Below are 27,423 nucleotides of genomic sequence, written 5' to 3'. Positions count from 1 at the left end.
CTGCGAAAACTTTGGCAGATCATAAGCTTTCTTGCGAATTAATTGGTAAAAACGAATTTGAACACGCTAGGGACTTCGATCAGTGACTTCATAAAACTTTTGTCAAGAAAGCTGCCCATCTTCACGAACGTTTCGTCGTCCATGAGGATGCATCATGTGAACTTCTTAAGAACATCATTGTATAACTTCCGGATACGTCTTTTAGCTACTACTGCCCCGAAAAGATCGAAACCCTTCTCGTAGACAAATTCTTCTAACCGTACTTTGGCTGGCATTGAATTTCTTGGCGATGTCATAATCCGACAGCCTTGGGTTTGTCCTATTCGTTTTCAACACATCCTTAGTTTCATTACGACGCTTGCTATGATCCCGCCGGTCGATAGTATACCACTCGTGTTTGTACGCGAAAAGAGGAAATCTCGCGTAATTTTGACGTAGGACTACGTCTAACCGGAAGATATAGGGGGTGAAATTAAAATCTAGGCACTGAACAAGTAGGAAAAATGCAAGATTTGGAACGCCTATAACTCGAGCATTTCTCAATAGATCGCAAAGGTTTTTGCATCAATAGATAGGAAATATATCTACGCATCTATCATAACGAATAACATTTCATTTTTCTTGAGATAAATAATTGAATAATTGTGAAATATCACGCATTGTCCAAATGCACTTTGTGTCCATTTTTGATTGGTCCATTTTGTGCTCCTCAAATCGTACCGACCAAAACGGGCAACCAAAGCAGCAGCGAAATACAATGAAGCACGATTGGAAAGGAAAAAAAATGAACGAAACATTGGTCGCAGTCTCACACATCCGTAATTCTCGAGCCAGCCAGTCAGCTCCCCGCTCCGCTGCCGTAACGATCATTCTCATTCAAACCGTACACCACAGCGGTTCGCATCACAACACATCAACAAACCAACCCAAGTAGCCATGTCTGGACATGGTAAAGGAGGAAAAGTGAAGGGAAAGGCAAAATCCCGCTCGAACCGTGTTGATCTGGAGTTCCCCGCAAGGGTAGCTAGGCCGAGCGCGTTAGTACCAGTGCACCAATCCACCTAGCCGGCGTTATATAGTTTCGGCCGGCGAAGTGATCGAGTTAGCTGACAAAGTTGCTCGCGACGATAAGAAAACCCGCATACTGAACAGAACACATTCGGTTCGGTGGACATCAAGACAACAGGCAGTTGCAGCGAGTGGCGAGTGGCAAACGCAATCGCAAAACGGCAGCTGGTAGCAGAAGAAAAAAGTTTGTTCTTTATACAATCTGCTTTGGTGGCAATTCCAGAACAAGGCAGCATCGAGGGCGTTCGAAATGGTTTTTTTTCAAAACCACGAGTACTAAGTTTTCTTAATTGTAACCATTCCATAAAACAAGGCGCTTTTCAGGGCCATTAAACCTTCCCAAAAAGAGTTTACGAAATACAGTTTGCTTTCTAAAACAATATCCCAAATAATAATAAAACACAAATTGATTTTTTCAGAATTTGTTTGCCAGGATCTGAAGAGTATGTGAATTTGGCAGTTGTTCTGAGCTTATTGATGGTTGGGGATTTTCCCGATTATTCAATTTTCACCAATTCTTAAATTGCTTCCAGATTGAAAGTACAGTAATTTACATTTGGTTCGACATTTAGCTAATTGGACGGACATGCAATGCGACATATTTAGTTGGACATTTTTGTAAACATAGAGTGCAGGGTCCAAATTATGACCCCACATTGAAAGTCGACACTGTACCACTGTCATCGCAAATGTTCAATTACAGGTTAAAATTACCTCCAATCCGACACTGAGTGGTGGTAATGCGACGTGCCATTGAATGTAATTTACTGTACAATATGCCACAAGCTGGATGTGAAGAAATTTTCCAACTGTGAAAGCTATGGCGAATGGCAAACGCAATCGGTAAACAGGAAGGTTTAGCCGAACAAGATGGGGATATCGAGTGATAACAAAACAATAAACTCTTTACATTGAAGATAATTTTGTGATCCTGAAAAGGACCCTTTTTAGCCTGCATGTGAATCCAACGAGCGAACAAATCGTAATGAATGTATTTTTTTGCCATCGCTGCCTTTTAACGCTCTTTCGTTCGTCTCGTTGGACTCGCCCCTTTGGCTGAGTCTGCCGATTGGTCTTTATCCTGTGAGTGTGTACCGCTAGAGTACAAAACGCGCGGACCCCAAAAAAATATCTCATTTTCTTTCAAGCCGTAAATCAGTGTGGTTGTATGGCATCGTTTCACATCACATCGCATCAACGGATTGATGCCGGAGCACCAGTATACCTAATAGCGGTTATAGAATTTCGGCCGCCGGAGTACTCGAGGTGGCTTGCGAAGCTGCTCACGACAATAAGAAAACCCGCCTACAGAACAGAGCACATTCGGTTCGGTGGCAACAACTAGTTTCAGCGAGTGGCAAACGCAATCGCAAAACGGCAGCAGGTAGAAGAAGGAAAAAGTTTGTTTATACAGAAAAAAATTGGCAAAACCAGCCACCGTAAAACACGGCGCTTTTCAGGGCCATTAAACCTTTCAAAGAAGAGTTATTAAAAGTTTTTCACAATACCAATGCATTCTAAAGTGACATAATATGACATATAATATAAACTGATTTATTTTGGTTATGCTTGTTCTTGAACTTATTGGTGGTTGGGGTCTTTTAAATTGATCATTCAGTGTTCACAAACCCATGCATGGTTTCCGAATTAAAAGTGGCTTCACATTGTATGCAGGATGGCATTAACGAATTTTCCCGGTAGCAAGAACTGCTTTCTTTGGTTGATAACTGATGTTGAAAATTGACTGACGTTACATCTGCATTGTATAAAAAAATAACTAAGGAGCAACATGATGAGCTATGTATTTCCTGCTGCTCTGTTCTTATTTTAAAGGACTTTAGTCCGAAGGTCATCCGTCCCTGTATTTACTGTTGGTTTTTCAGAACGCTTATAGCTCGTTTATTTCTCGACAGATCGTAGAGTTCGTCTCCAAAACCTCAGTTCTTTTTCATTTTTATTTACATTGTTTGCGGAGACTATAAATCTTACAATTCATTCGTCTCCGAAACCACAGTTTAAGGTACGGTAATGTGCTCAATAGTGAAATATATGATAGTGAATGAGCTGATGACCACCTATGCATTCCCTATCACAGCCATCATTTTGATTGTACGATATGTGCATACCCCGAAAGATGCTCGGCGTTGAACATTTAATAAGTACAAAGCCTTCAGAAAAAAATCATGAATCAATTTTGTAAAAAAAACGCAAAAACACAACACCAAAGGTTCTTTTCAGAACCCCCAATGTGTTCATAAAGAGTAAACAGTAAAGTAATCCATTTTTGCAGGTAGATAGGTAGGTATTCACGTAGGAGAGGAAAATAAAACAATATATTTAAAATATATATTTAGCAAAAGCTGTCCCCTTTGTATAGTCCTACGTCACTCCGGTTATGTCCCCGAAATTACCCACCCGTCTTTTTGAAAAGGTCCTATGTAACATTCACATCAACTCGAGAAAAACGAAGCTGAAGATCGGAACATTGTTCCGCGAATTGTTTCAAAAGGAATCGATCTTTATCACTACTTTTACCACTAGCAGTCAATAATAACTCCGCGAAACCAATCGTATCTGTTGTTATGTGATTTTAGTTTGATATTGAAACCTCCGAGCGAAAAATGTTACATTGGACGTTTTGACTGACCGCTTCGTATATTGGACAAATTACGTTGTACGATGGCAATTTGCAAATAACTACTGAACAACGCTTCAAATACTTGCATTTCGTGCTAAAAGCAGATAATTATTGTTATAACTCGTTGAATTGCACTAAAAACGATATCAACACCCGAAAATAACAAAAACTCAAAATGTCCGAAGTGCGACTTCGTGTTGTTTTGATTGCTTTGTTACTTCGGACGTATCGAGCGTCAGAGGAAAGAGGCGTCCGAAATAATAGTCGAGTGCTTAAAATTCGAATCTGTACATTGGACATTTTTTGTATCGGTAATAAAAAGGTGAAAAGGATAGATACTTGAACGGTTGTTTTCGCATTGCATTCAATGATTGAGCACTAATAGTATGCATCCATTAACTCGATTTGTTTACATTTGTTACTTAGGACCTTTTCAAAAGTTACGCGGGAAATATATTTTAACAAGCTGTCAAAACATTCTAAATCCGACCACTAGGAGCACTGCAGTGACAAACACAGTGCGTGCAGATTTAATAATGACTCGCGCTTGAATAGCTCTAACTTCGAACGCAAGTGACATGGTCCGGACTTCATCGTTATCACCTGCATAAACACCGATATGTCGTCCTTGACTTCAAGTACAACATCTTCCGGCTGTTGCTAGCCGGTCGGTGTTGTACAGTACACCATACCACGTCCTTCTTCCGGGCAGCGAAGAACGTTAGTGAGATTCAACCTCTAAACTGTTCCAACAGTTTTACAACTTAACAGCACGTGTTTTGTCCACCAGAATCTTCTTCATACCCGATTTGATTGTTTACGAATAAGAAAGGAACGATAATCTACTTACTAACGGATGTGGTTTGGTTGAAATTGTAGTTTTTGGCGACATCAATATTCGGAAGCCCTGGATTTGGACCGATTGTTCTCAATATCTTGCCGATCGTATTTTCAAATACGACGTATTTGTATTTGGACCATTTCAGCGACGGTTTCCTTCCTAAACTCCTGAACAATCAATGCAGTGGTAGACGAAATGCTATTCCGCTTCTGATACTTCGAGAACAACAGTTTATTGGTGGTTTAATGAATTTAAAATGAGCCGTACAAAGCACCGCAGATGCACCTCGCTCTGGAAGGCCAAAAGAGGCTACGAATCCTGAAATTGTAAAACAAGTGCATCGAATCGTTTTGAACGATCGTAAAGTGAAATTACGCTTGTTAGCTGAGGCCGTAGGCATTTCAAAAGAACGAGTGGTATATATTTTGCACGACATTTTGGACATGAAAAAGCTATCGGCGCGATTGGTATCACGTTTGCGTGCCGTCGACCAAAAACAGCGGCGCGTTGATGATTCAACAGCCAGTTTGGCGTTATTGAAGCGCTATCGAGTGAATTTTTATCGACGTTTTTTGACAATGGGTGAAACGTGGATCCATTACTATACTCCTGAGTCCAATAGGCAGTCTGCAGAGTGGCTGACTAGCCACGAAAGCCGGCCAAAATGCCAACGGTCGGCCAGGAAGATTTTAGTCTCCGTTTTTTGGAATGCGCATGGCATAATCTTCATCGATTACGAGCAGAAGGGAAAAACAATTACCAGAGAGTATTATGCAGCGTTGTTGGACCACTGAACGACGAAATAAAGAAAAATTGTTGTGCCCAGAACATGACCGCATTTTCGACGTAGAACTACGGAATTGATTTACACCGTTGAGGGATTAGAAAATTGTAATGTATAGCATATCAAACAAATCTTAGAGAATTTCCGATTGGATTGATATGCAAATCATCAGAGTTCGTTCGTAGTGAAACTAGTTATTACGTTAATTTTATTTCATAAAACGTGACCTTTCTCCTGATTAGGCACCCTTTCTGAAAGACGTAGTTCTACGTCAAAAACGGTCCCATATGGCGAATAAAAAAGTTCTGTACCATCACGAAAACGCACCGTCGCATACATCATTATAAGCGGAGGGCAAATTGGACCAATTATGATACCAATTGATTGCTCATCCACCATATTCTCCAGACTTAGTCCCCAGCGAATACTACATGGTCGGGGTTTTGCCAAAACAAACCAAGCGCCAAAAACATTATTTTGAGATATATCCATTTGAAATTTGGGCTCTGTGTTTGACTGTGTCGGATCAAATCTATCATTTTACCGTTCACGTGTTACAAACAGGATGTCAAACATAATACTCTCTTTCATGCTGGAAGCACACATCGTCGTCAATTTCTGATTCAGAACCTTTAGAAATATGAGAAAAACAAAATTATGTTGTTGCTTGACACGCAAAACTTCGTTCTCTTTGCAGCCAGAGTGAACTAAGTACATGCTAGTTATTAACATAATATCATTAAACAACACATTAGTATTTTGTAACGGCTCTTGACTAATTTCATGAATGGTGTATATATTGACTCACTTTTGTTGTTTTTGACAGAATGATATCTTGATAAATGAAAATAAATTGATTGAGGAATGCATTTCGCTTGGTTCGGTGTGGTTGAAAACGATTTTGAAAAATGCAGATCAGCGCCTCTGCACTTCATGGCAGCCCTTAGACTTTCTTACCTACCAGTTCCGGAAGACATCTGATTCCAGGAGCTGTTCGAAACAGAAAAATCTGTTAAAGACTCGGATCTGCCTTCTTGGAGAAAACGATCGTCCGATGCCTTATTGCGGGTTTATGGTTCGCATTGATTGAACGCAATTTCCTTTGTTTTAAAGTCTGCTACACCGAATTTTTCTTTTGGAGCTGTTGTCAATTGTCCGAATGACATGGTCATTTTACAGTCGATAGATTATTATTTTCCGCATCTAATGGTGCAAGTAATTCAATTTTGAAACAAAAAATGGCGCTCGGTTTGTTTTGGCAGAACCCCGACCATATGTTCCAAAACCTCAAGCGGTGGCTTCAGGGAAAGAAATTCATATCGAATGAGGATATGAATGAGAATAGGATATGCAGAAACTGAGGCATATTTCGAAGACTTAGACGTTTCGCACTATAGAAAGGGAATCGAAATGTTGGAAACTCGCTTTGCCCAGCTTTGCTAAAAAAACGATTGTTTTCATTAAGCGGGATTTTTCAGCCCATGTAGTATATAGATCTTAATTCGTTTCTCATTTCCATCGAGTCGATATTCCTCACAAAAGAACAGAACCGAACACTAGGTGCCTTATTCTTAAATCAACAGTGACTCTGGGTTCTATGGAATTAGAGCTTCAGGTAAGTGCTGGAATAATCTATGCTGATACTTCGATATTATGGATTAATTTTTCGAAGATTTTGCGGATGCCGCGGAGAATCGGTGTTCCACGATAGTTTTCAATATGTTAATCGCGACTGAACTCTATAATATTGTTAAAAACGTTTCTTCTTTACATTATTATTAGCTCTCCCTTCATTCAGTGCTTGGATAATTTTGCAGGATTTACGCTGTGGATCCATTGAGTTACGTAGCTAGGTTGGAAGAGAACTAGCAGATATAAAATTTTTGTACGATTTGCCAAAAAAGTGATCAACTAATGATCCAAAGAACCAGAAGAAGACAATTGGTGTGCACGGAGTGGAAATTGTAGAGTCTGAAACCTTGTGGTACTACAACAGATTTTCACTTAAAAAAGTTGGACTATTATCTCGATTAGTGAACCGTTTTAAAGAATTGATCATCAAACTAAGCTAAAACTTCAACTAAATGTATAGATAAAGATGAAGGAGCGTCTGGCGTTGAGCAAACATCCATCAGCAATTCCAAATGAAATCGTCCTTAAAATGCAGATTTTAAAAACTTGTATTTTTGATTCCAATGAAAGTGTGTATTCCGTTTGGGTTGGAGGAAATATGAGTTTTCCACAGCAATTGGGAATTTTTTGACTCAAGCGTAACTTTTGAAAAGGGTGTATCGATTTTAGTAAGAGAAATCTTTGATAATTTATATCTCAAAAACTATGAGTCGTACCGAAATAGTGTCTTAGGAAGAGTTATAGAGTATTGATGGTTGAATATGAAAAAAATGTACACTGAGAAAAAAAATAATACTCTTTTTTTATTTACAAAATAAAAATTCAATTTGCAATATCCAAAATACATATTTTTTAATTTTTTTCAAATTTTTTCATGCAAAATAGAAGTCATGCAGAAAATTTATAAAATGGGCGCATGATGGTAAAACTATTTTTGACGAACTCTGTGGAACATCGAATTTTTAGGAATTTTCGAAACTTCGAATTTTTGTATGCTAACAATCATTTTTAGCCACAAATTATGAATCCTGATGTGATTTAAAACAAAAAAAAGTAATTACCAATCTCCTTCTAAAATTCTCGAAATATTTAAAAAAATATTTCTAATTTATTGTCTTTTTCATAGTAAATAATCCCTTTTAATATGTTTGTCGTGTTATACCGTCATGTTCATGAAATTTTATGAATTTGCTTATAATTTCCAACAACTCTTCCAAATACATCAACATGGTTCATTTTTTGACTCAAGCGTAACTTTTGAAAAGGGCGTATCGATTTGAGTAAGAGAAATCTTTGATAATTTATATCTCAAAAAATATGAGTCGTGCCGAAATAGTGTGTTAGAAAGAGTTATAGAGTATTGTTGGCTTAATTTGAAAAAAATATACACTGAGAAGAAAAATTAGTACCTTTTTTTTATTTACAAAATAAAATTTTAATTTGTGATATCAAAAAATATATATTTTTTATATTTTTTTCATATAAAATAGAAGTCATGTAGAAAAAAAAATTGCTGTGGAGCACTCATATTTCCTCTAACCCAAACGGAATACATCATTCGAATCAAAAATACTCATGTTTTGTCATTTGTCGATTTCATTTGGAATTACTCTCATCGAAGCCAATTATTCGTAAACGAAAGGGAATATCTGCAATTTTTCTTAAATAATCCCATCTGTGTTCAACAGTTGAGTACTCAAGCAAGAGGATCGAGTCTGAACTGACATTAGAACCACATTGGGGCGTGTATTACCGATATGTAGCTCAACGTCCGTGTTCGAAAAAGTAAAAAATCACTGTGATCACCTTGGGAAATATTGTAACGGGATTTATTTCATATCAACGTTGAGACAGCTGCTTATAATAATCACGGTCATCCCGTATAGTAGTAAAGGCCGTGATACAGATATGGGGCGAGTTACCGGTTATAACGGCTATCGCTGCGTCTACGTTGAAATGAACCATTATCGCCAGTTCACAAATTTCAATTGAGCAATACGTAAACTACGGTTTTATTTTGTTTGCCATGATTTAGCATTTGCAGTTTGATTTTATAACAATTCGAATGTTGTCTGAAATAACATGCATATTTCATGTGCATGTTTTGATTATAGAATAAACTACCCATGAACTAATTATAAACCAAATATATTTTATATCAGAATTTGATCGCTTTATCAAAACACATGTGGCAAAGAACATCAATGGCAAAATGCAGTTTTTTTTATGCAGCATCTGTCCAGCTTCCCTTCGTGTTGTCCTTTGATCTTGCGTGTTCCGCTTCTCACGTGTAGTTCAAATCACTTGGAAATGTTGTGTTGGTATACGGGTCCAGGTTCAGTGGTATTTGTTTTCGCGTATCGCTTGTTCGTCTTCGTGAGTAGTGTAGTGTCTATATGGATAACTGGATATTTGGCTGTTGTTGGTTGAATCATTGCACATCACATCTATTCTTTTGAACGGGGTTACAGTTTCAAACGAAATCTGTCTGCTGTTAGTTCGCGGCGAGGTGTGCTCACATTGCGTTCATGTGTTTTTATTTCGAAGAAAACTCAAGCAGTTGATTGATAAGTAGTTCACGTGTGTATAAAATTGAGTGTAATGTGACCTGCAGTTGTGTAAACAATAACGGATGATTGTTCAAAACCGGTGCATTGATAGTTTATTTATTCCAATTTGTTGGAATAAAAGTTAATAGGAAGAAAGTAAAATGGTGCTCTACAAATTAGTGATTGTGAATTGGTCTATTTTTACGCTTTTCACCGAGTTTATATTGTGTGCATCTGGGCTTGCGAGTAAGTTACATCGATGACTTATTTTGTGTATCTCTCGGAGGACATATCCCAAAAAATTTATTGCCCCACAACTGTTGTTCGCTACATTTTGGAGTGTCTTATGAAAAGTGGGACAAGCAAACGTTTTTGAAAACTGATGTGAATTGACAGGTGATTTAGCTGAGAAAATATCACGAGTGAATATTGTAGTGTAAATGATGCCCTACATGTGGTTATATGATACTAACGGTATTTGGTGTCGAAAACTAGTCGTAGAATTTCTAGTAGAGTTTTTCATAATAAAACGCGAAATGAAACTGTTACATTAGGTTTACTCTTTTCCAAGAACATTTCGATTACCGTGACCATGCCAATGAGAAAAAACCGAAAAGTGAAACGAAATAAGGATCGTGTTTCTTGAGTGATTCAAGTTTTTTTTTTGTTATTTCCATTCATTCTCAAATTTGTGCAATGCAGACATGTATTGCAGGAACATATGGTGAATAAGACATCATTTGCATGAATCAAGCAAAGTGTTCGTCACTGCGAGAGTTTTGATGGCTGAAAATCTGGTTATCGGAAACATGGAATTGTAAAAATTGAGTTCACATTCAATTCTCCTGTGGGATCGGCACGAATAGTGAACACATATCTATGACGTGTTGTTGGGTATTGTATGGCTACATTGAAATTAATTTCAAATTTCACAAGATGAGTGCGAAAAGAAAATTGGATAAAGTTTCAAAACGCACAGAGTATATTAGATCTGCCATACGGTGTTCATGAATAAGTTATGCTCAAGAATAATGTAGAGAAGAACAGATATTGACAGCTGCTTTACTCTATATATATTTGAAACGAAAGATCATGTGAAGGAAAACCATTATCCCACTCGTGTCGGACACTTTTCACCACGATCACAATACCCTTAATGTTAAATTTAGTGACATATTCATTTTTATTGCTTCGCAATCTCTTTTGGGTTATCAATCTTTTCAACAGCGGTTGGAAACGACCGGACAAAATTAATTAGTGTGCAACTTTCAATGACTCTATGCTGAATGATCAGTTTATAAATTCACACGAACATCGAAGTCGACGGAAAAACCGAAAGCATTCCGTACACTTCAGTGCTTCAATTGTTACAACTCATTTTGACTTTGGTGCATCAGCAAAAACCAAAATCCTCGAAAAAGTATGGCTACAATATTGATGCAATAATTAAAATAAAGTGGAATTGGGGGTAAGATAAGTTAAGAAGAATTCTGATCGCGTCTTTGTAAGCTTATGTTTTCCATAACATCAAAAAGATGAAAATAAAAACTGAACATTTTTTGTGGTGCAGGTGAAGCGGACGTGGGGTAAGACGGACTGGTAATGTATTATGCGAAGCGCAGAAGTTCATTGCTCGCGAGAGGAATAATACTACAGTGATTTGCTTCTAATTGGACATACCGAGGCAGAATTCAGTGTCTCATTAGAGGCGATAGTGACCTGTAATTGGACATATTAGCAAACACAACACAATGTGAAAAACAAGTTAAAACAGGAGAACCATTGAAAATCTAACAAATAACCATGAGAAAAATGTACAATATATGTATAATCCAGTAATATGGTTGGAAACCGGCTGAAAACACTGCTAAATCTCCATATCGTGTTGTAGGAACATTAAAAAAAACTTGCACAAAGGATGTTTACAAACATGTCCAATTAGAGGAACAAATAGCAAATTATCCGTGTCGTATTACACGTCTGTCCAATAAGTTAGATGTCCAATCAAAGGCAATTCAATCTATTTCCAGAGAGAGAGAAAGAGAGTGCGATTTGTACCTATGTTTTTTTCACTTACAAAAACATTTACCTATTTGGTACATTATTTACCTAGATTCGGTTTTATTGGTGGTTACATCTTCACGGAAATATAATGGCTAGTGAAACAAATGTTGGAATTAAATGTATCTGTCCACATTGTTCAAAAGTTTTCAATATTATTCGGTAGTTCAAATACCATTGATTAACATGTCCGAAGGGTACTTGACAACATTAAAATAAATTTGAATAGCTAACTATTCAAGTCAATCACATGTCCAACTTATTCACACTGTGCGTTTTTGCCACAGTTCCACCACACACATGCTTTTCTAAGCTGATATACATTTTCCATTGCGATTTCAATTGAACGCTATGCCACTGAATCCAAAGCAATCATATGTCCCGATGCAGATGCTTATGAAAACCGTATCGGCATCATCTGTAGAATCGATATAGTTTTACCTGGAAATACAAACAGATCGTCTTCATCACGCCTAAGTGCAGCTGTCAATACGGGGTTGCAATTGGAAACTGCACCTTTCAAGTTGCTTCCGAAAAGAGAAAAAACAAATCCGAATCGTGTATTTCAAATGTGGCTCTGGGAGTTTAAAAGGAAAGCAAATTCAGTTTGTTGTTGGATCAGTCTTGTCAGGTCTTGCGAAAAGTCAACAAAAGACCATGGACTTGATCAGAGGTTGGGTTTCATTCAATTAGCAAAGGCATACGTGATTGTGTTGGCAGAATTGCTCCTGGGGTAGAGTGAGGATTGGTTGGAGCGAGAAAGGATATAATGGATGGATGGAGTAAAATCGATCCCCCAAGGCACTCATCTGGGTCCTCTCCTGTACATATTACTTGGCAACGATATCTCTTTCGTTCTTAGGTCTGTTGAACGATATCTCTTATTGTATAATATTTTTATAGCAGTTTCAGAACAAAATGTCAAAAACAAATTCCGATTCAGTTGGTATGATTTCGTAATTTTGATCTTCGACGAAGTCGTTGTGATCCTTTCGTCACGGTACCAGTAAAGTGCGTTTTTAATATAGTTGCAGCTTGGCAAATCTGATCAAAACTTCCTAGAATACTTATGTGTTTTTATGTACGGAGTAGATCCATGCAGATTTTGGCGCGACTCTCTCCGATTTTTGAAACCTTCTACATACGGTGGCAACTACCCCAAAATCGTAATTTTCACTGTTATATGACCAATTTCAATTATGAGATGATTGTATCGAGAAAATCGTAAAGGAAAAGGCAGACGTCCGATTAAAATATGATGTACGGCAAAGTTGTTGGGAAATTATTGAACATTTTAAATACACCGTTTTAAAAATCTTACTAGGAAATACTGTATAATGTTAAAAACTTTTATACCTGCTGTTTTAACTGTTTCTCTTTGAAAAAAAAGTCAAAATATCTCGACAAATCATCGGGTGTCAATTGAGTCTTGGTCACTTCTTGAATTGATAGTTTAAAATTAGAAGGATACAGAGGGGAGAGATCTGTATGAATGGAATATGCCCATTCGTTAAATCAGCTCATGAGCCCACAATGTTCGTGTTGAATAAAGGGTGTGTCACATCAAATTGCATCACGGAAAAAATGCTGTAGAAATTCAATTTTTAGGAATTATATCTTCAGCTTTCGCTTATAATCAGATAAGAGTGTATAGATCACGTTGGCCATGCTTTACTGTCAATTTTTCGTAAATTTGGAAAAATGTCGTCGAACGAAAAAGAGCGTCGTGAATTAATCCTGTGCACTCATTTCGAGAATCCGGAGTTGTCACATCGGGACATCGGTAAGATGCTGGGAATCGTCCAATCCACGGTCAGCAGAGTTCTAAAACGATACTTCGAGAACCTAACCATCGACCGGAAGGTGAAGAACGGCAAAAATGGATGCTCCGTCAGTGAAAAAGATCACAAGCGCGTAGTTAAGCAGCTTAGACGTGATCCGAGAAGTTCGGTCCGGGATGTCGCCAATAAGCTGAATTTGTCAAGTTCATTCGTCCAGCGGACCAAGCAGCGGGAGGGCCTGCGTACATACAAGGTTCAGAAGGCTCCTAACCGCGACGAAAGGCAAAACATGGTGGGAAAGACGCGAGCCCGAGAGCTGTACACTGAAATGATGACGAAGCCGCATTGCCTGGTAATGGACGACGAAACCTACGTCAAAGCGGACTTTCGTCAGCTGCCGGGCCTGTTGTTCTTCTCCGCAGAGGATAAATTCAGCGTTCCGGAGGAGATTCGTAAGCAGAAACTATCCAAGTTTGCCAAAAAGTACATGGTGTTCCAAGCGATCTGCTCTGGCGGAAAGCGGAGCGCCCCCTTCGTGATGACTGGCACGGTAAACGGGCAGGTTTACCTTAAGGAGTGCCTACAGAAGCGCTTACTACCACTATTGAAGCAGCACGAGGGCCCGACCATCTTCTGGCCGGATCTCGCTTCGTGCCACTATTCAAAGGACGTGTTGGAGTGGTACGAAGCCAACGGGGTCACCTTCGTGCCAAAAGAAATGAACCCACCCAACGCGCCGGAGCTTCGCCCAATAGAGAAATATTGGGCGATTATGAAGCAGACCCTCCGGAAGAACCCAAAAGTTGTCAAATCGGAGGCGGACTTCAAGAGAAAATGGATTTCTGTTCAAAAAAAAAACTACAACCTGACGTTGTACAGAACCTTATGGACGGGGTAAAAAGGAAGGTGCGAGCATACGGGCTTGGGCTCGAAGTATGAATAAAAAGAAAATGCCAAAAGTTGTTTAATAGTTTTTATTTTACTGTCTAAAATTTTCAAAAGGATCGGTCTACTGGGCGAATTTCTACAGCGTTTTTTCCGTGATGCAATTTGATGTGACACACCCTTTAGAGGTATTGTCAAGCTTGACTAATTGTGATTAACACAGATACAGAGAGTGAGCGAAAACCACACATTACTGTTACCAACAGTAATGTGTGGTTTGTTTAAATTCATTTATTTAAACACACCTCATTCTTCTTCCTTAGATCGAAGCCGCCTGACGTATAGTTCGTGTTTCAGTTACCGTTAATCCAATACGATTATTGGTTTAGCATTCGATCTCCTGTTTCAAACCGACGCTCGTCCTCGCCTTCCACCTCTGTGTGGTCCGCTCCCTGTGTCATGGTTTCTCCAGGAAATGCACCTGAGACTAAGCCGTGGCTTGTTTTTCCCAGTCAAAATCAAATGGAAAAGGCCTTAATCATTAAGTTTAATGTGACTCAGATTATGGAAGGTTTGAACAGATATATTTTCGAATTTAATATATCGAAAGTAACACCAAACAAACTGCGAGTTGGCGTGTCTGACTGGAAGTACGCAAACCAGATTGTTGACAACAAGCACTTTACGTTAGAGTATCGTGTCTAAGTACCTTCCCATGACGTAAAAATTGCGAGGGTGATATCCGAAGCGGGTTTGACGTGTCATATCATGACTGAAGGAACTGGGTAGTTAAAAAGTCACAGGAGAGTCATGTCTGTGACACGACCGTATAGTTGACGTAGGATTCCGTTACGCTATCTGTTGATTTTGGGTATGCTTGAATTACATCGTAAAACTCTTCGATAATGATTTGGTGGCCCTGAAAAGGGACTTTTTTTTTGGTTGTTGGGTATTGGTTGTTAACTCCGCCAGTGCTTACCGAGTGGTGATGACAGAAGGATGGTAAACAGTCGTTGGATGGTGCGTATCAGATAAAAGATACCGAAGTGAAACGAGGTATGATGAGAACTGCCCTCTGTGATCCTAGACGAGATGGCTCATGTGTTATGACTGGATGAAATAAATAAAAAAAAACTCGCCAATGTAATATAAGATAATTACCAATACCGAACACAATTATAAATTTTTCTTTAATATAGAGAAAACTTATTTGAAATGGAAAAGGTAATTTTATTTTATATTTTTTACTTTCTTAGTGTTTATTGAACCCAACGCGAATTTCAATTGGCCAACAACACCTACTACTATATGTAGAGCATATGAGAAATCTTTTTCTAATATTTCTTCACTTTTCCAATTTTTCTGCCATATTAACTTTCCTTGGGTGAAAATGAACACAACAAGCTTAAACATAACGACCCGTTCTCGAGCGGGAACAAATCTTGGTTTTTATTTATGGAAATTGAAATAGATCGTTTTATATATCAAGTTATTTTCAACACAACTGCTAACATATACAATTTTATACTCACACTTGTGCTAAATTTTTCACAATGAACGATCGATCATTGATATGAAATTTTACGAAGCAACCAACATTCAAGTTAAAAATTAAAATTTTATTTGCTAGAATTTATCGTATCACTCACCTTACGTGTAATATAAAAATGCCCTAAATGTCGATTTCCCCAGGCACCTTGATTTAAAATCTCTGTTTAAAAAATACATTTCGGTGGGAAAAAAGCTCCCCCTACTTTTATGTATTTGCAATGTCGATTTCCCCCAGGCAGCTTAGTTTTGTAGTCTCTGTTAGGGACCCGCCGCATGTGTCGTCAATTTCGATCAATCAGAAGTGGATATTTCCGTTGTTTATTTAATTGTTTATTTGTCAATTCATCAACGGGCTTTAAGGGCCCCAATGATGTACTTAAAAGTATATAAAAATCTAAATCTAAGTTTAAATCTGAACATCAATTACAATTTATTTACAATTACAATTAATTACATCAAATTACAGTCATCACATATTGAAAGTACACATAAAAATAATAATCACGTGGCAGTTTGTTCTGTGAAGAAAGAGCTAAATCTCCGACGAAGAAGCGTTCGGGGTAGATGGTAATCGAACAGCCTGGCTACCCTGTTGAAAAGTCTTTGCAGACCACTTAATCCACCGAACATGCCGTAGTTTGTACGTTGTGCGGGCAATCGTAACATCCAGCTATTTCGTAGAGCGCGAGGTCGGACGTTGAAATTTATTTTTTCCAGGAGAACGGGACAATCGATGCGTCCTTGTAAGGTATCGGCTATCATCAAAGCTCTGGCTGTGTCTCTACGAACCGACGAATGTTCCAACCTGATAAACTGACAACGACTCTGGTAACTCGGTAATCGGAGGGAGTCAGTCCACGGCAACCTGCGCAGAGCATATCTTATAAACCTTCGTTGAACTGATTCGATCCTTTCGACACCGTTGTTGTAATGTGGAGTCCAAACAGCTGCACCATACTCTAAGATGGAGCGAGTGAGGGAGCAGTAGAGAGACTTAAGACAGTAGATGTCGGTAAAATTTTTAGCAATCCTGAAGATGAACCCCAGAGTTCTGGATGCTTTATTGACCATGAATGTGATGTGCGTTTGAAAGAGAGTTGCATGTCTAAAATGACACCCAGGTCCTTGACTTCGCTGACACGCTCAATTTCCGTGCCGAACAGGACATAGTTGTGTAATACGGTCTGTCTCGTGCGCGAAAACGAGATGACGGAACATTTAGCGGGGTTTACTTCCATGCGATTAAAAATACACCAATCGGCAAAAGCATCCATCTCTCGTTGAAGGAAGCGACAATCTTCGATCGAGCTGACCTGAAGGTAAATTTTTAATAGCGAATTCGTTTTAAAAACTGAGTCAGTGCCAAACTGACTCTGTAATAAAAAAACGTTTTCAGTTTCACGAATGCGTTGGTTTGTTGGTGTACGTTATATAGTCTGATTTGTTTATATTTACGACGGCAAATGTACAGTGTCGACGTCTGGTGGTGATATTAGTGCTTGGGAGGTAAATTGTTATCCATCAGATCAGAAGGGCCAAGTGCAGTGTAAACATATAAAAGTTTGAATGAAAATTTGTACTTCATATTGTTCGATTACCTAACACATGTAGTTCTGACACTCACTTAACCATTTGTCGATGCATTTCCTGTTTGTTCCACAAATAATTACTATTATAATATAAAATCATTAGACACAGTTTTCGTTCAATATGTTTCTGCGATATTGGAAAAAACCTCTTATTTAATCACATAAAATAAATATTCAATACGTTAAAGTAAATTTTCATTCATAATTTTGATTTTGAAATTTATTCCAACTGAATATCCATCATTATTTTCACCTCCCAATGAAAGCACACGTAGCTTAATGCCGTCTACTCGAATATACTCTTCAAAATCAGAATCCGAATTGGATTACGCTTCCAATAATACAAAAGCAAAAGCAGCAGGTTTTCCATTTTCATAGTCTTTATTTTTAGATTTTCCAAAATAATATTCGGAACTTGACAGTTCAGTATAGTTGTATTGGTGAACCCGAGTGCCAACCCGTGAAACATCTCAGTGCGAAACTAACAGTTTTCGGGGCGAACTAGTGCGACACTGAGTGCGAAACTGAGTGAATAAAAAACCGTTTTGACAGCAGTTAGGCCGATTACACATTATCCGGTTTCTGCCGGACCGGTTTGAAACCCAAATGGCAAATTTCGATCGGACCAACCTTTTTACGGCGCCGTGATGCAGCCGTCTACAGCGACTGCAATGTCCGGTGACCGGACAAGCATTATACGCGATGACCGTAGAATAGTGTCGACGTCTGGTGGAGACATCGGTTTGGGAAAGCAAATCATTCTCTATAAGATTATCACACCTCAAGACAGTTTTAAGTTGTTTAAATTTTTAATGAAAACTTTTACTTCATATTATTTGATTGCTCAGAACCTGTGGTATTGATTCTTCCTTAACCATTTTTGTATAGTTTTCTTGATATTTTAACTAAAACTCATCATTGTAATATACAATCATTATCAGACACAATTATTGTTCAGGAGGTTTCCCAACTTGCAAAAGAACGTATTACTTTATTACAGAACACATTTCATGAGAAGAAGTTAATTTTCATTCATAGTTTTTATTTTAAGATATGTGTTTAATGCACCTGAAAATCCATTATCACTATCATTTCCCAAAAGCGGAGCACGAAGCTCCATGCCATGAAAGCGAATTGACAGTTGTTTGTCATGTCTGTTAGTATTAGTACAATTCAGGCAATTTTTCGTCTAATGTAATAGTATGTGTGCACTATTGACGTTTGTTTGTTGATTTTGAAACCAGTTGATAATTTGCAAGTGATATGGATGCTGAAATTTTTATTTCACTTCTTCAACAACTACCAGTGTTGTGGAACTAATTCTGTGATGCAAGTTTCTTCTCAAAGAGAAGCAATGGTCACAGGTGCACGATGTCATCATTTAGCATATTGCCACGGACTGTGTTATTAACGGTGAGTGGTGTCTTTTGACAAGCAGATCGAGTTATTTAATTGACTTCTATTTTTTGTTCACAGGCAACATCCCTTATCTGAAATAATTATTGAACGAGTTCGGGGATGTCAAACAAATCTTCAATCGGTTCATGGAGGGGCGGATTTCGAGCGGCTTTATCGAGCTGAATGAGAAGGTTAGTTTTTGTTAATTTGAACACACTAAAAATAATTCTCTCGTCTGATATTCTTTGGGTATTCCAGTTTGACCTGACCGGCGACGCGATCGACGAAGAGACCAAGGCACTCCAGCCAAAACTGTCAGATATGTGCTCTGTGGTCTAAATGTTCCAATGCCCGACGCCAAAGCATCGGGTCTGTCAGAACGAAATTCCAGCTTATCTGATTCGGTCATTCTTTGCCCCGGATCCGCGTATTGATAGCTGTGATGCGAATTGGGCTCGAGAAGCTGCCCATGCCCCAGGATTACGTGCTCGAGGAATTGCGTCATATGTTGAGCTCGTTCTTCGACGAGGATCAGCGGAAGTAGCAATGGAATAGTGTTTGAACGAATTATGTTATTTTATTCGTAATTTGTTTACTGTATTAATGAAATAAAAAAAAAAACTCTAGAATGAATGGATGTGTATACATTCTCTTGTAGGTAAATTCCAAAATAATCACAGAAAGTGAACACATTATACATATAAATAAATAGTGCCTCTGGCTTGTAACGGAATGTTACTATTATTGGTTCATGAGACTGTTGAAAAATTATGTGGCAACAGAGCGTGTGAAATAAATCATACTATTCGTGTATGCTTGGAAACGAAATAATTATGCGTATGAATGAATAAACCGCAGCTGGACTAAAGTTAGTTTTTTAAACGTATTCTGAAGTGGGGCGGAAGTATTCACGATAGGTACGGTAAGAACGCCGTTATGATGCAGGATGTGTGTAATGTCCGTGAGGCCTTTTCTAACTTTGATCATGCTCATGGTGTGCTACACTCCAACATTCGGCCTTATGTGATTTCCAAGGAACATACATATGAGAACGCTCGTGGTTGCCGCAGCAGCTGTGGGTTTAAGGTTTTCCGTCTGCACTCAGCTGCATGTAACCGGAATATTTGAAGCAATGTTTACCTGTCAAATCCACATATAAATAAATGCATATATGTGTTTGTGAGAGATGTACGGTTTTGTGTAGCGCGAGGTCTCTTTCACATTGTTGTCCGGTTTTCCGTCCAAACCCAGCGGCGCTTTTTGAAACCGGTCCGGCAGAAACCGGATAATGTGTAATCGCCCTTAGTGCGGCACTGGGGTTGAAACTGAACAAAAACGAATTCGCTATAAGCAATATGTGCAATATGGGCAATATGGGCAAACCCTGCAATCCGACTGGAAAAAATGGCCATAATTTGGGGGAACTACACACGAGCTCTTGGCATGTGAAACATACAAAAGGCGTTGGAATAAACAGGAGCGCTCTTTAAGGGAGTGCTCTAAAGGCACTTTTGTGGAAATTTTGGAATGTGCTTCGTCACTAATTCAACAACATCCATCGAGCATAAACAATGCCTTCGCTTCGCTGCAAGTTGACGGAATGGTCGCGGGCTCAGTTAGCGTGGTTATACCGTTTGTTTTCAAAGTGAATTTGATAGTGATTATTTGTTTAGCTGGTTCTTTCGACGCAGCTTGGGTCGCTGAGGGATCTCGGGGAAAATTTTAAACACACTCTCACGATGCGGAACACAAAACAAAATGGTGGACACGAAATGGTGGGAAGGCACAATTAAAACACTTTTTATCGTTGGCGGGAAACAAGTTTTATACTACAGAAAAATCTAACAAAACTAAGAACAAAAAAATATCGCGGTTTGGATGGCCACTCAATTTACGCTTAATAAATAAATCTTTTCTGTACATATATAAATTTTTATTTATGATTTTCAAACTGGCTCGAGCTCACCGGTTTAGGTTGCAGCCGTTCGCTGCGTTGGTGCACTTCTGGTACCCCTTCGATGGCTGGAACAGGCGATGACGGGCATGGGACGGCTTCGGCAGGACACAGGGACTATTACACGACGAGGAACCAAACTTTTCACATGGCACGGCCGGATGTCACGACGGCCGGCGTCTCTGATAGACCAGAGGGTCGAGATAGCGTTTTGTACACTCACAAACTTGTGCACACACACGGTGAATACCGTGAAGCCGGTAACCGAAAACTCTTGAATTTTCCTGTGAACTAGCCTTTTTACGTGGCTAGTTCACATTCGGAGGACAAAACCTTTTTTTTCTTTCGGGATATATTACAAAAATAATCACAGTAATCGCAACGGCGTCCGTCCGTGATCAAACCTTCGCAAAGACTCCTCGATTATCCTTAGTTTTCTCCTCTCAACGCCTTTTCATCCTTTTCAAATTCCGTCCAACAATTGAATTTCTCGATCCTGTTCAGGTTCCCTGGTATTTTTGCATTAAGGGTCATTTCCAATTCGCCACAGCCATCCCTCTTGTTTCGGTTGGTGCCAGGACTAATAACAAAACATGTAAGGTATAACATGCTACCTTGGAAAATAAACTTAACACTTTTTTCCGCATAAATAGATAAATGAACGATAAACAAAACAAGCAAGTGTAAATAAACTTTGAATGTATAAATAAATAAATAAATAAATGAATAAGTGAATGAATAAATAAATAAATAAATAAATAAATAAATATGTAAATAAATATAGTTCTTTTCTACTACTAAATAAATAAAAACAACAAAACTAAACTACGAAAAAAATAACTCTTTCTGAAACACCAACCTGGGGGTCTGCGATTAACTGTTCAGTTGGTTCTTTACAAAAATTGGACTCATACATCATCTTTTCTACGACAGTTAATCACAGACTCCCAATACTACGTTTTTTTATTGTTATATTAGAAATGACAGAAATCAAGTCAAACACAAGATGTAGATATGGACTGTAAATTTCTCAAATGACAATTTTACAATTTTGGTAAGGTCCAAACCGATGGTGTGCCTTTCTACCAAATTTATCATTGTAACCCAACGTTTGGTTACAAATTCCCGGCGCAAACATGTAACCAATCCCATAGTTCGAGGGCAAGTCTCTTCGGTGATACCTCCTGTTAACTTTCCTACAAAACCGAGTACAGTGGAAAAGCGAAATCAGGGAAAATGATATATATATTCGACGTCATCGCTTACCTGGGGAACGTAAAGTACCCGGTCCCCGGCCATTCGTTGAATTCTCTTTTTTTTTTTTCAATGATGTCCATTTTGGCCAGATTCTCCTTCACCGTTTGGACGGTTGTTTCGATCTCCCGGCTTAAGGAGCGACAGGGAAAGGATGTTGTAAATACCAGATCGGCTATGTCTGGCGGACACAATGTGTCTCAGGATGTCCAACTCCTTTGCTGTGGAGTGAAGCTGATAGTATGAAAAAATCATGAAGTTGCTTGACAGTGCTGCTGCTTATCAACAGCCTTGAATAATTTTTGTTGTAGGCTTAATAAACGTAATATTTAAGAAAAAATTGTTCCATTAAATTATTTTTTGTAGTTTTTTTTCATCGTCATCCGAAAATATTCAATTTTTGATGCATACGTAAACACTAAATTGAATGAAAAATTGATTGAAATTTTCGAGCATTCCATTCGGTAATTTGAAGAAAATTGTTGAATTTGAATCGTGCTTGCCACGTTTTAATGCTCTAACTGAGCGAGTGATTTTCAGGCGTAAACAAAATCTAAACCACCGAAAAAACACAACTGAAAAACGATACTTAGAAAGAAATAATACAGATCAGGTTTGATTGCAAGAACACATGTTAAGTGTTTCACGAATAAATGAGACTCGCTAAACTATGGTTTATTTTCACATAACGTATATACATAACGTTTTTTTTTGTGTCCCGCGTTAGACCTTTGACCATCTGGTCACTTTAGTTTAGGTGACATCAAAAATCCCAGCTGTCCCTAGATTGCCGTCATTTTCAACTTCCCAGTCATGATTTATAAAGTTTTCTGACAGTGTGGAGAAAATCTTTACGTTCTTTAATGTTTTAGACTCCATCATAACCACTGTCACCGTAATATTCACAATGATTATCTCTCTCGTTTTTCTAATTTAAATAGAGAGATGACAGCTTGTATTGGCCTCCGGGAGTGGTGGTTGGTCGCAAGCAGCTTTCTGACATGTGCTATCTCCTTTCTCGACCTCGGTTGATCTTGGGAGACTTCAACTCTCACGGAACCACCTGCGGGGAACAATACGACAACAACCGTTCATCCTTGATATATGACCTTTGTAACAGCTTCAATATGATCGTTTTGAACAATATGATCCTGCTAAACCAAGTGCTCTTGACATATCGCTTTGCTCGAATTCACTACCGTCAGATTGCAAGTGGAATGTAATCCAGGACCCCAACGGTAGTGATCACTTGCCAATCACGATTTCTATCACCAATGAATCAATAAACATGGCACCATATAATATTTTTTAGTATGATTAGGGTTGTGCATTAAGCACGTTATAGGTAAATCAGGGAAAATAACACCTCCCACTCTTTTCACCCTTGATCTAGAGTACAACAGCCTTGATCTGTAGTACAATTTAGCCGGAAACAACTATCCTCTATACGGCTAAAATCACGAGTTGTTTCATGTGGTCTTCTCACCCCTAGTGGTGGCCAACATTACCCGGCATGATTTCAGTAGCACCATTTTCATATCTTTTTTGTCTTATCATATAACATTATGGAATAAGAAATAAACTTTCTGAAGAAAATATGTCATCCCACTTAACTCGAGTCGACCATGAGGAATCGGTTTCACATTATATTCACCATAGTAATAAGAGATAATGATAATGTTTAATCGTTTTATAAATATAGAGTTTAGAGACTCCGTGAAACTTACGTAACTGAGTCTGTAAAAATAAATGTTTGTTTTTTTAAATACACCTCATTGTTCAATTATCATTGAACTCGATATTTTTGTCTCCGCATTACTTTGCGATGTATGCTCTCAACGCATACAATGAGCCTCGAGATTTTGGCATTTTAGCACTTAGCCATCTTATTAAAACAAAAATTTAAAGAAAATTGGGTTTGGTTCCTCGAGAGTAACTGAGCCGGCGAAAAAAGACAGTCGATTTACTCGTATAATAGAAATAGTGTTGAAGTCGTAGTGTGAAAGAAACAAAATATGCATCTAAGATCAATGCCGGGAAATTCCCAATATCGACCTATGAAACATCATTGTCAAATGAATGAAATCACGTTAACGGATTAGATCGGTCAAGCTATTGTGTAAGCGATGATTAACGCGATCATTCTGGGGATATTTCAATGAATACACCTATTTCCTCTCCAAGGGGGAGGAATGATCAAACATCAACACCATACCGGAGAAATTTTCTACATCTCACTATTATTCAGTTATAGGTGGAGCAATCTATACACACCATTAGATGAGAACATTACCGAGTTGACTTAGGTTAATTTGTATGGCCTTTCATTTAGAGCTCATGCACGATGATATGTATACAAATATTTGGCGAGGCTTGTTACGATGAAACCAACGTTGGTGTTTTAAACTGTTCCTCACTTGAGATCACTTTACCATCTTGTGAATAAATGCTTATAAAATAATCAAATAGTGAATTTTACGAGAAAATGCTGCAAATAATAATAAACAAGTCTCTCGGCTGGGCTCGGCAATAAATTCAAAGGAGTGTTATTAACAATTCGTCTGTCTGAGGATAATACAAATCAATCACGCATCACAGAACATTGGAATAAACAATCATTTAAATTTCATTTCAGACTCCGATGTGAATTCGATCGAATACAGATCAATCTGTGATGACGATGGTGTGCAGTACATTCATGAAAGGGGGATGGAGTCCAGTCTGATATTGAATCTAGTCCCAGATAAAAATAAACCGTTTTGCAAGCGTCAGTTCTACGCGCCAGAGTCTCACAGTTTTTACGTTCGACTGCAGAGAATTCCTCCCACATCAAATGCCGGCCTTAAAAATTTGCAGCAGAATGGTCACGCTAAGAAGTATGGAAACAAAAAAGCTAATAACATCACCGATTCTTGTTCGCTGAGCATAGTAAGTAGTCAATATATTAATTCACTCTTCGAGTCGAGTCGCATGATAATTAGATCTTTGCAGTGACGTTTCGTTTGATTATTCTGCTAACGAGACATTTAAACAGAGAGACAGCGTTGAGTATGAGTGAAGCTTATCCGAAGATAGAAGAGATATCGGGCAGAAACCACTTAACACACAATTTCATATTCGTGATTAGAATGAAAATCACCGTATCAGGTCCCTGAAAAAAAGTTCTATAAGGAAGGAAGAAAGATATCGTTACTAACATCAAATTAATTTCTAAGTGTACCTGGGGAAGACACATTGCGTATTTGAAACAGAAATGCCAGCAAAGAATCAATTTTCTCCAAACAATTACCGGAACATGGTGGGGTGCCCATCCAGGAGACCTCATTCAGTTGTACAAAACAACGATATTATCAGTGTTAGAATATGGCAGTTTTTGCTTCCGATCAGCTGCCAGGATTCATATTCTCAAGCTGGAGAGAATACAATATCGTTGCTTGCGTATAGCCATGGGGTGTTTGCATTCGACACATACGATGAGTCTCGAAGTTTTGGCAGGAGTACCCCCGCTTACTCTTCGGTTCACAGAATTATCCTACAGATTTCTCATCCGTTGCAAGATCATGAATCCATTGGTGATTGATAACTTCGAAAATCTACTCCAACTGACTCCTCAGTCAAGTTTTATGTCTTTATACCATGAGTACCTTACCCACGACGTGCACCTTTCACCAGGCATCTCCAACCAAGTTTGCTTCCCATACTTCTGCAATTCCTCTGTCATTTTTGATCTGTCCATGCGACAAAAAATCCATGGAATCCCAGATCACCTACGCTCCGATTCTATTCCGCCGATATTTTCGGCAGAATATGGGAAAGTTAGATCTGATAAAATGTTCTTTACTGACGGTTCATTCATAAACGGGTCCACTGGCTTCGGCATCTTCAATGAAAATTCCAGTGCCTCTTTCAAACTCAAAGATCCTTGTTCCGTGTATGTCGCTGAACTGGGTGCGATATATTACGCATTAGGGATCATTGAAACATTGCCCATCGACCACTATTTTATTTTTTCAGACAGTCTCAGCTCAATAGAGGCAATCCGCTCAATGAAAGTTGATAAACGCTCATCTTATTTCCTAACAAGAATAAGACAACTATTGAGTGTTTTGGTCGAAAAATTATTCAAGATTACCTTAGCATGGGTTCCCTCTCATTGCTCGATTCCGGGGAATGAGAAAGCGGACTCGCTAGCTAAGGTGGGCGCTTTAGAAGGCACACTTTTTGAAAGGCAAATTGCTTATAATGAATTTTTCCACATTCCTCGTCAGTATACGCTCGTAAGTTGGCAACGCATGTGGAGTGGTGATGAGTTCGGTCGTTGGTTACACACGATTATCCCTAAGGTCTCGACGAGTGCATGGTTCAAGGGATTGAATGTAGGTCGTGATTTCATTCGCGTGATATCTCGGCTTATGTCCAATCACTACAACCTAAACGCGCATCTCTATCGCATTGGGCTCGCAGCAAACAATCTTTGTGATTGTGGCGATGGCTACCACGACATCGAGCATGTTGTCTGGTTGTGTATCCGGTTCCATACTGCTCGCTCTCAGCTCTCTAGAGCACTGAGAGCACAAGGCAGACAATCGGATATCCCCGTCCGGGATATCTTAGGTAGCCGGGATCCTGATCTTCTGCTTCATCTATACCTGTTCCTCAGAAACGCCGATGCAACGTTTAATGATGTTTCCTTCGTTGTGTCCCCGTTTCATATCCCTCCTATCCGATCGATAAACTTTTACTTAGTCGCGGCAATACATACACACACTCTTTACAGATGCAGGCCGAAGGTTGTGCAGTCCACTGATCATTCAACAAGAGCCAAAGGTTGTACCGCTCATGACAACTCTACACGAGCTGATGATTGCGCCGGCTAGTGACCATTCTATCCTGGATTCCTCGAGTCGAGAAAGACGCACCACGCTAGATATGGGGTACAGACTAGGGGGGCGTTGCTGATTAATGGTCAGCTGCATCCCAATAGGAAGTATCCCGTGTCGGGCACACGTACAGAGCATCGAAGACTGCGACATACCAATTATGAGAACACTTGTAATACTAACCTCGAGTCAACCGCGAGTAATCGGTTACATATTACTAACATAGTTGTAAGCAAACATTGTCAAAATATTGAACTCCCGGCCCCATTAGGCTGACGCCATATGAGCCTTATTATTATATTAGCCATTTTGGATAAAAAAAACATCAAATTATACCAATTTTGTCTGTGAAAACGAAAGTCAAATTCGATGAAACAGAATTCGTAGTTCTTTTCTCCTCCGTTAAAATAATCTTCAACTAAAAACACATAGTGCGATCTCACATTTGTTTCTAACCGATTCTCCTCATTCAGTTTGTAACATGAACTCTGTAAATCCGGGGTTGATGATGCAGGGATCTGAGACAGACATAAGTAAGTGAGATCAGGTCATCAGAAA

The 27,423-nt window shown here is 38.8% G+C and overlaps 1 protein-coding gene and 1 long non-coding RNA gene across 5 annotated transcripts in view; both read left to right on the top strand.

The window, feature by feature from the left end:
* LOC129764290 (uncharacterized) overlaps nt 1–27,423 on the top strand; it is a 70,653-nt gene that overhangs the window by 36,804 nt on the left and 6,426 nt on the right. The window contains exons 1-2 of one of the 4 annotated variants that reach the window (XM_055763224.1): nt 9,243–9,758; nt 24,621–24,913. In XM_055763224.1, coding sequence (XP_055619199.1) covers nt 9,674–9,758; nt 24,621–24,913 — 378 coding nt within the window. In that variant the 5' untranslated portion in view covers nt 9,243–9,673. Of the gene's footprint in view, nt 1–9,242; nt 9,759–9,801; nt 9,909–15,672; nt 17,110–24,620; nt 24,914–27,423 lie in introns of those variants that run through there. The other 3 variants (XM_055763227.1, XM_055763226.1, XM_055763225.1) reach the window with 3 other exon arrangements.
* On the top strand, nt 17,140–24,614 carry LOC129764294 (uncharacterized). The gene is made up of 3 exons (XR_008741102.1): nt 17,140–18,792; nt 18,856–18,968; nt 19,036–24,614. It is a non-coding gene; the product is annotated as an uncharacterized LOC129764294 (long non-coding RNA).

This window comes from Toxorhynchites rutilus, chromosome 2 (assembly GCF_029784135.1).
Source record: "Toxorhynchites rutilus septentrionalis strain SRP chromosome 2, ASM2978413v1, whole genome shotgun sequence".
NCBI classification, from domain to species: domain Eukaryota; kingdom Metazoa; phylum Arthropoda; class Insecta; order Diptera; family Culicidae; genus Toxorhynchites; species Toxorhynchites rutilus.
The sequence above is the reverse complement of the archived record's forward strand: the minus strand, read 5'-3'. Positions and strand labels throughout refer to the sequence as shown.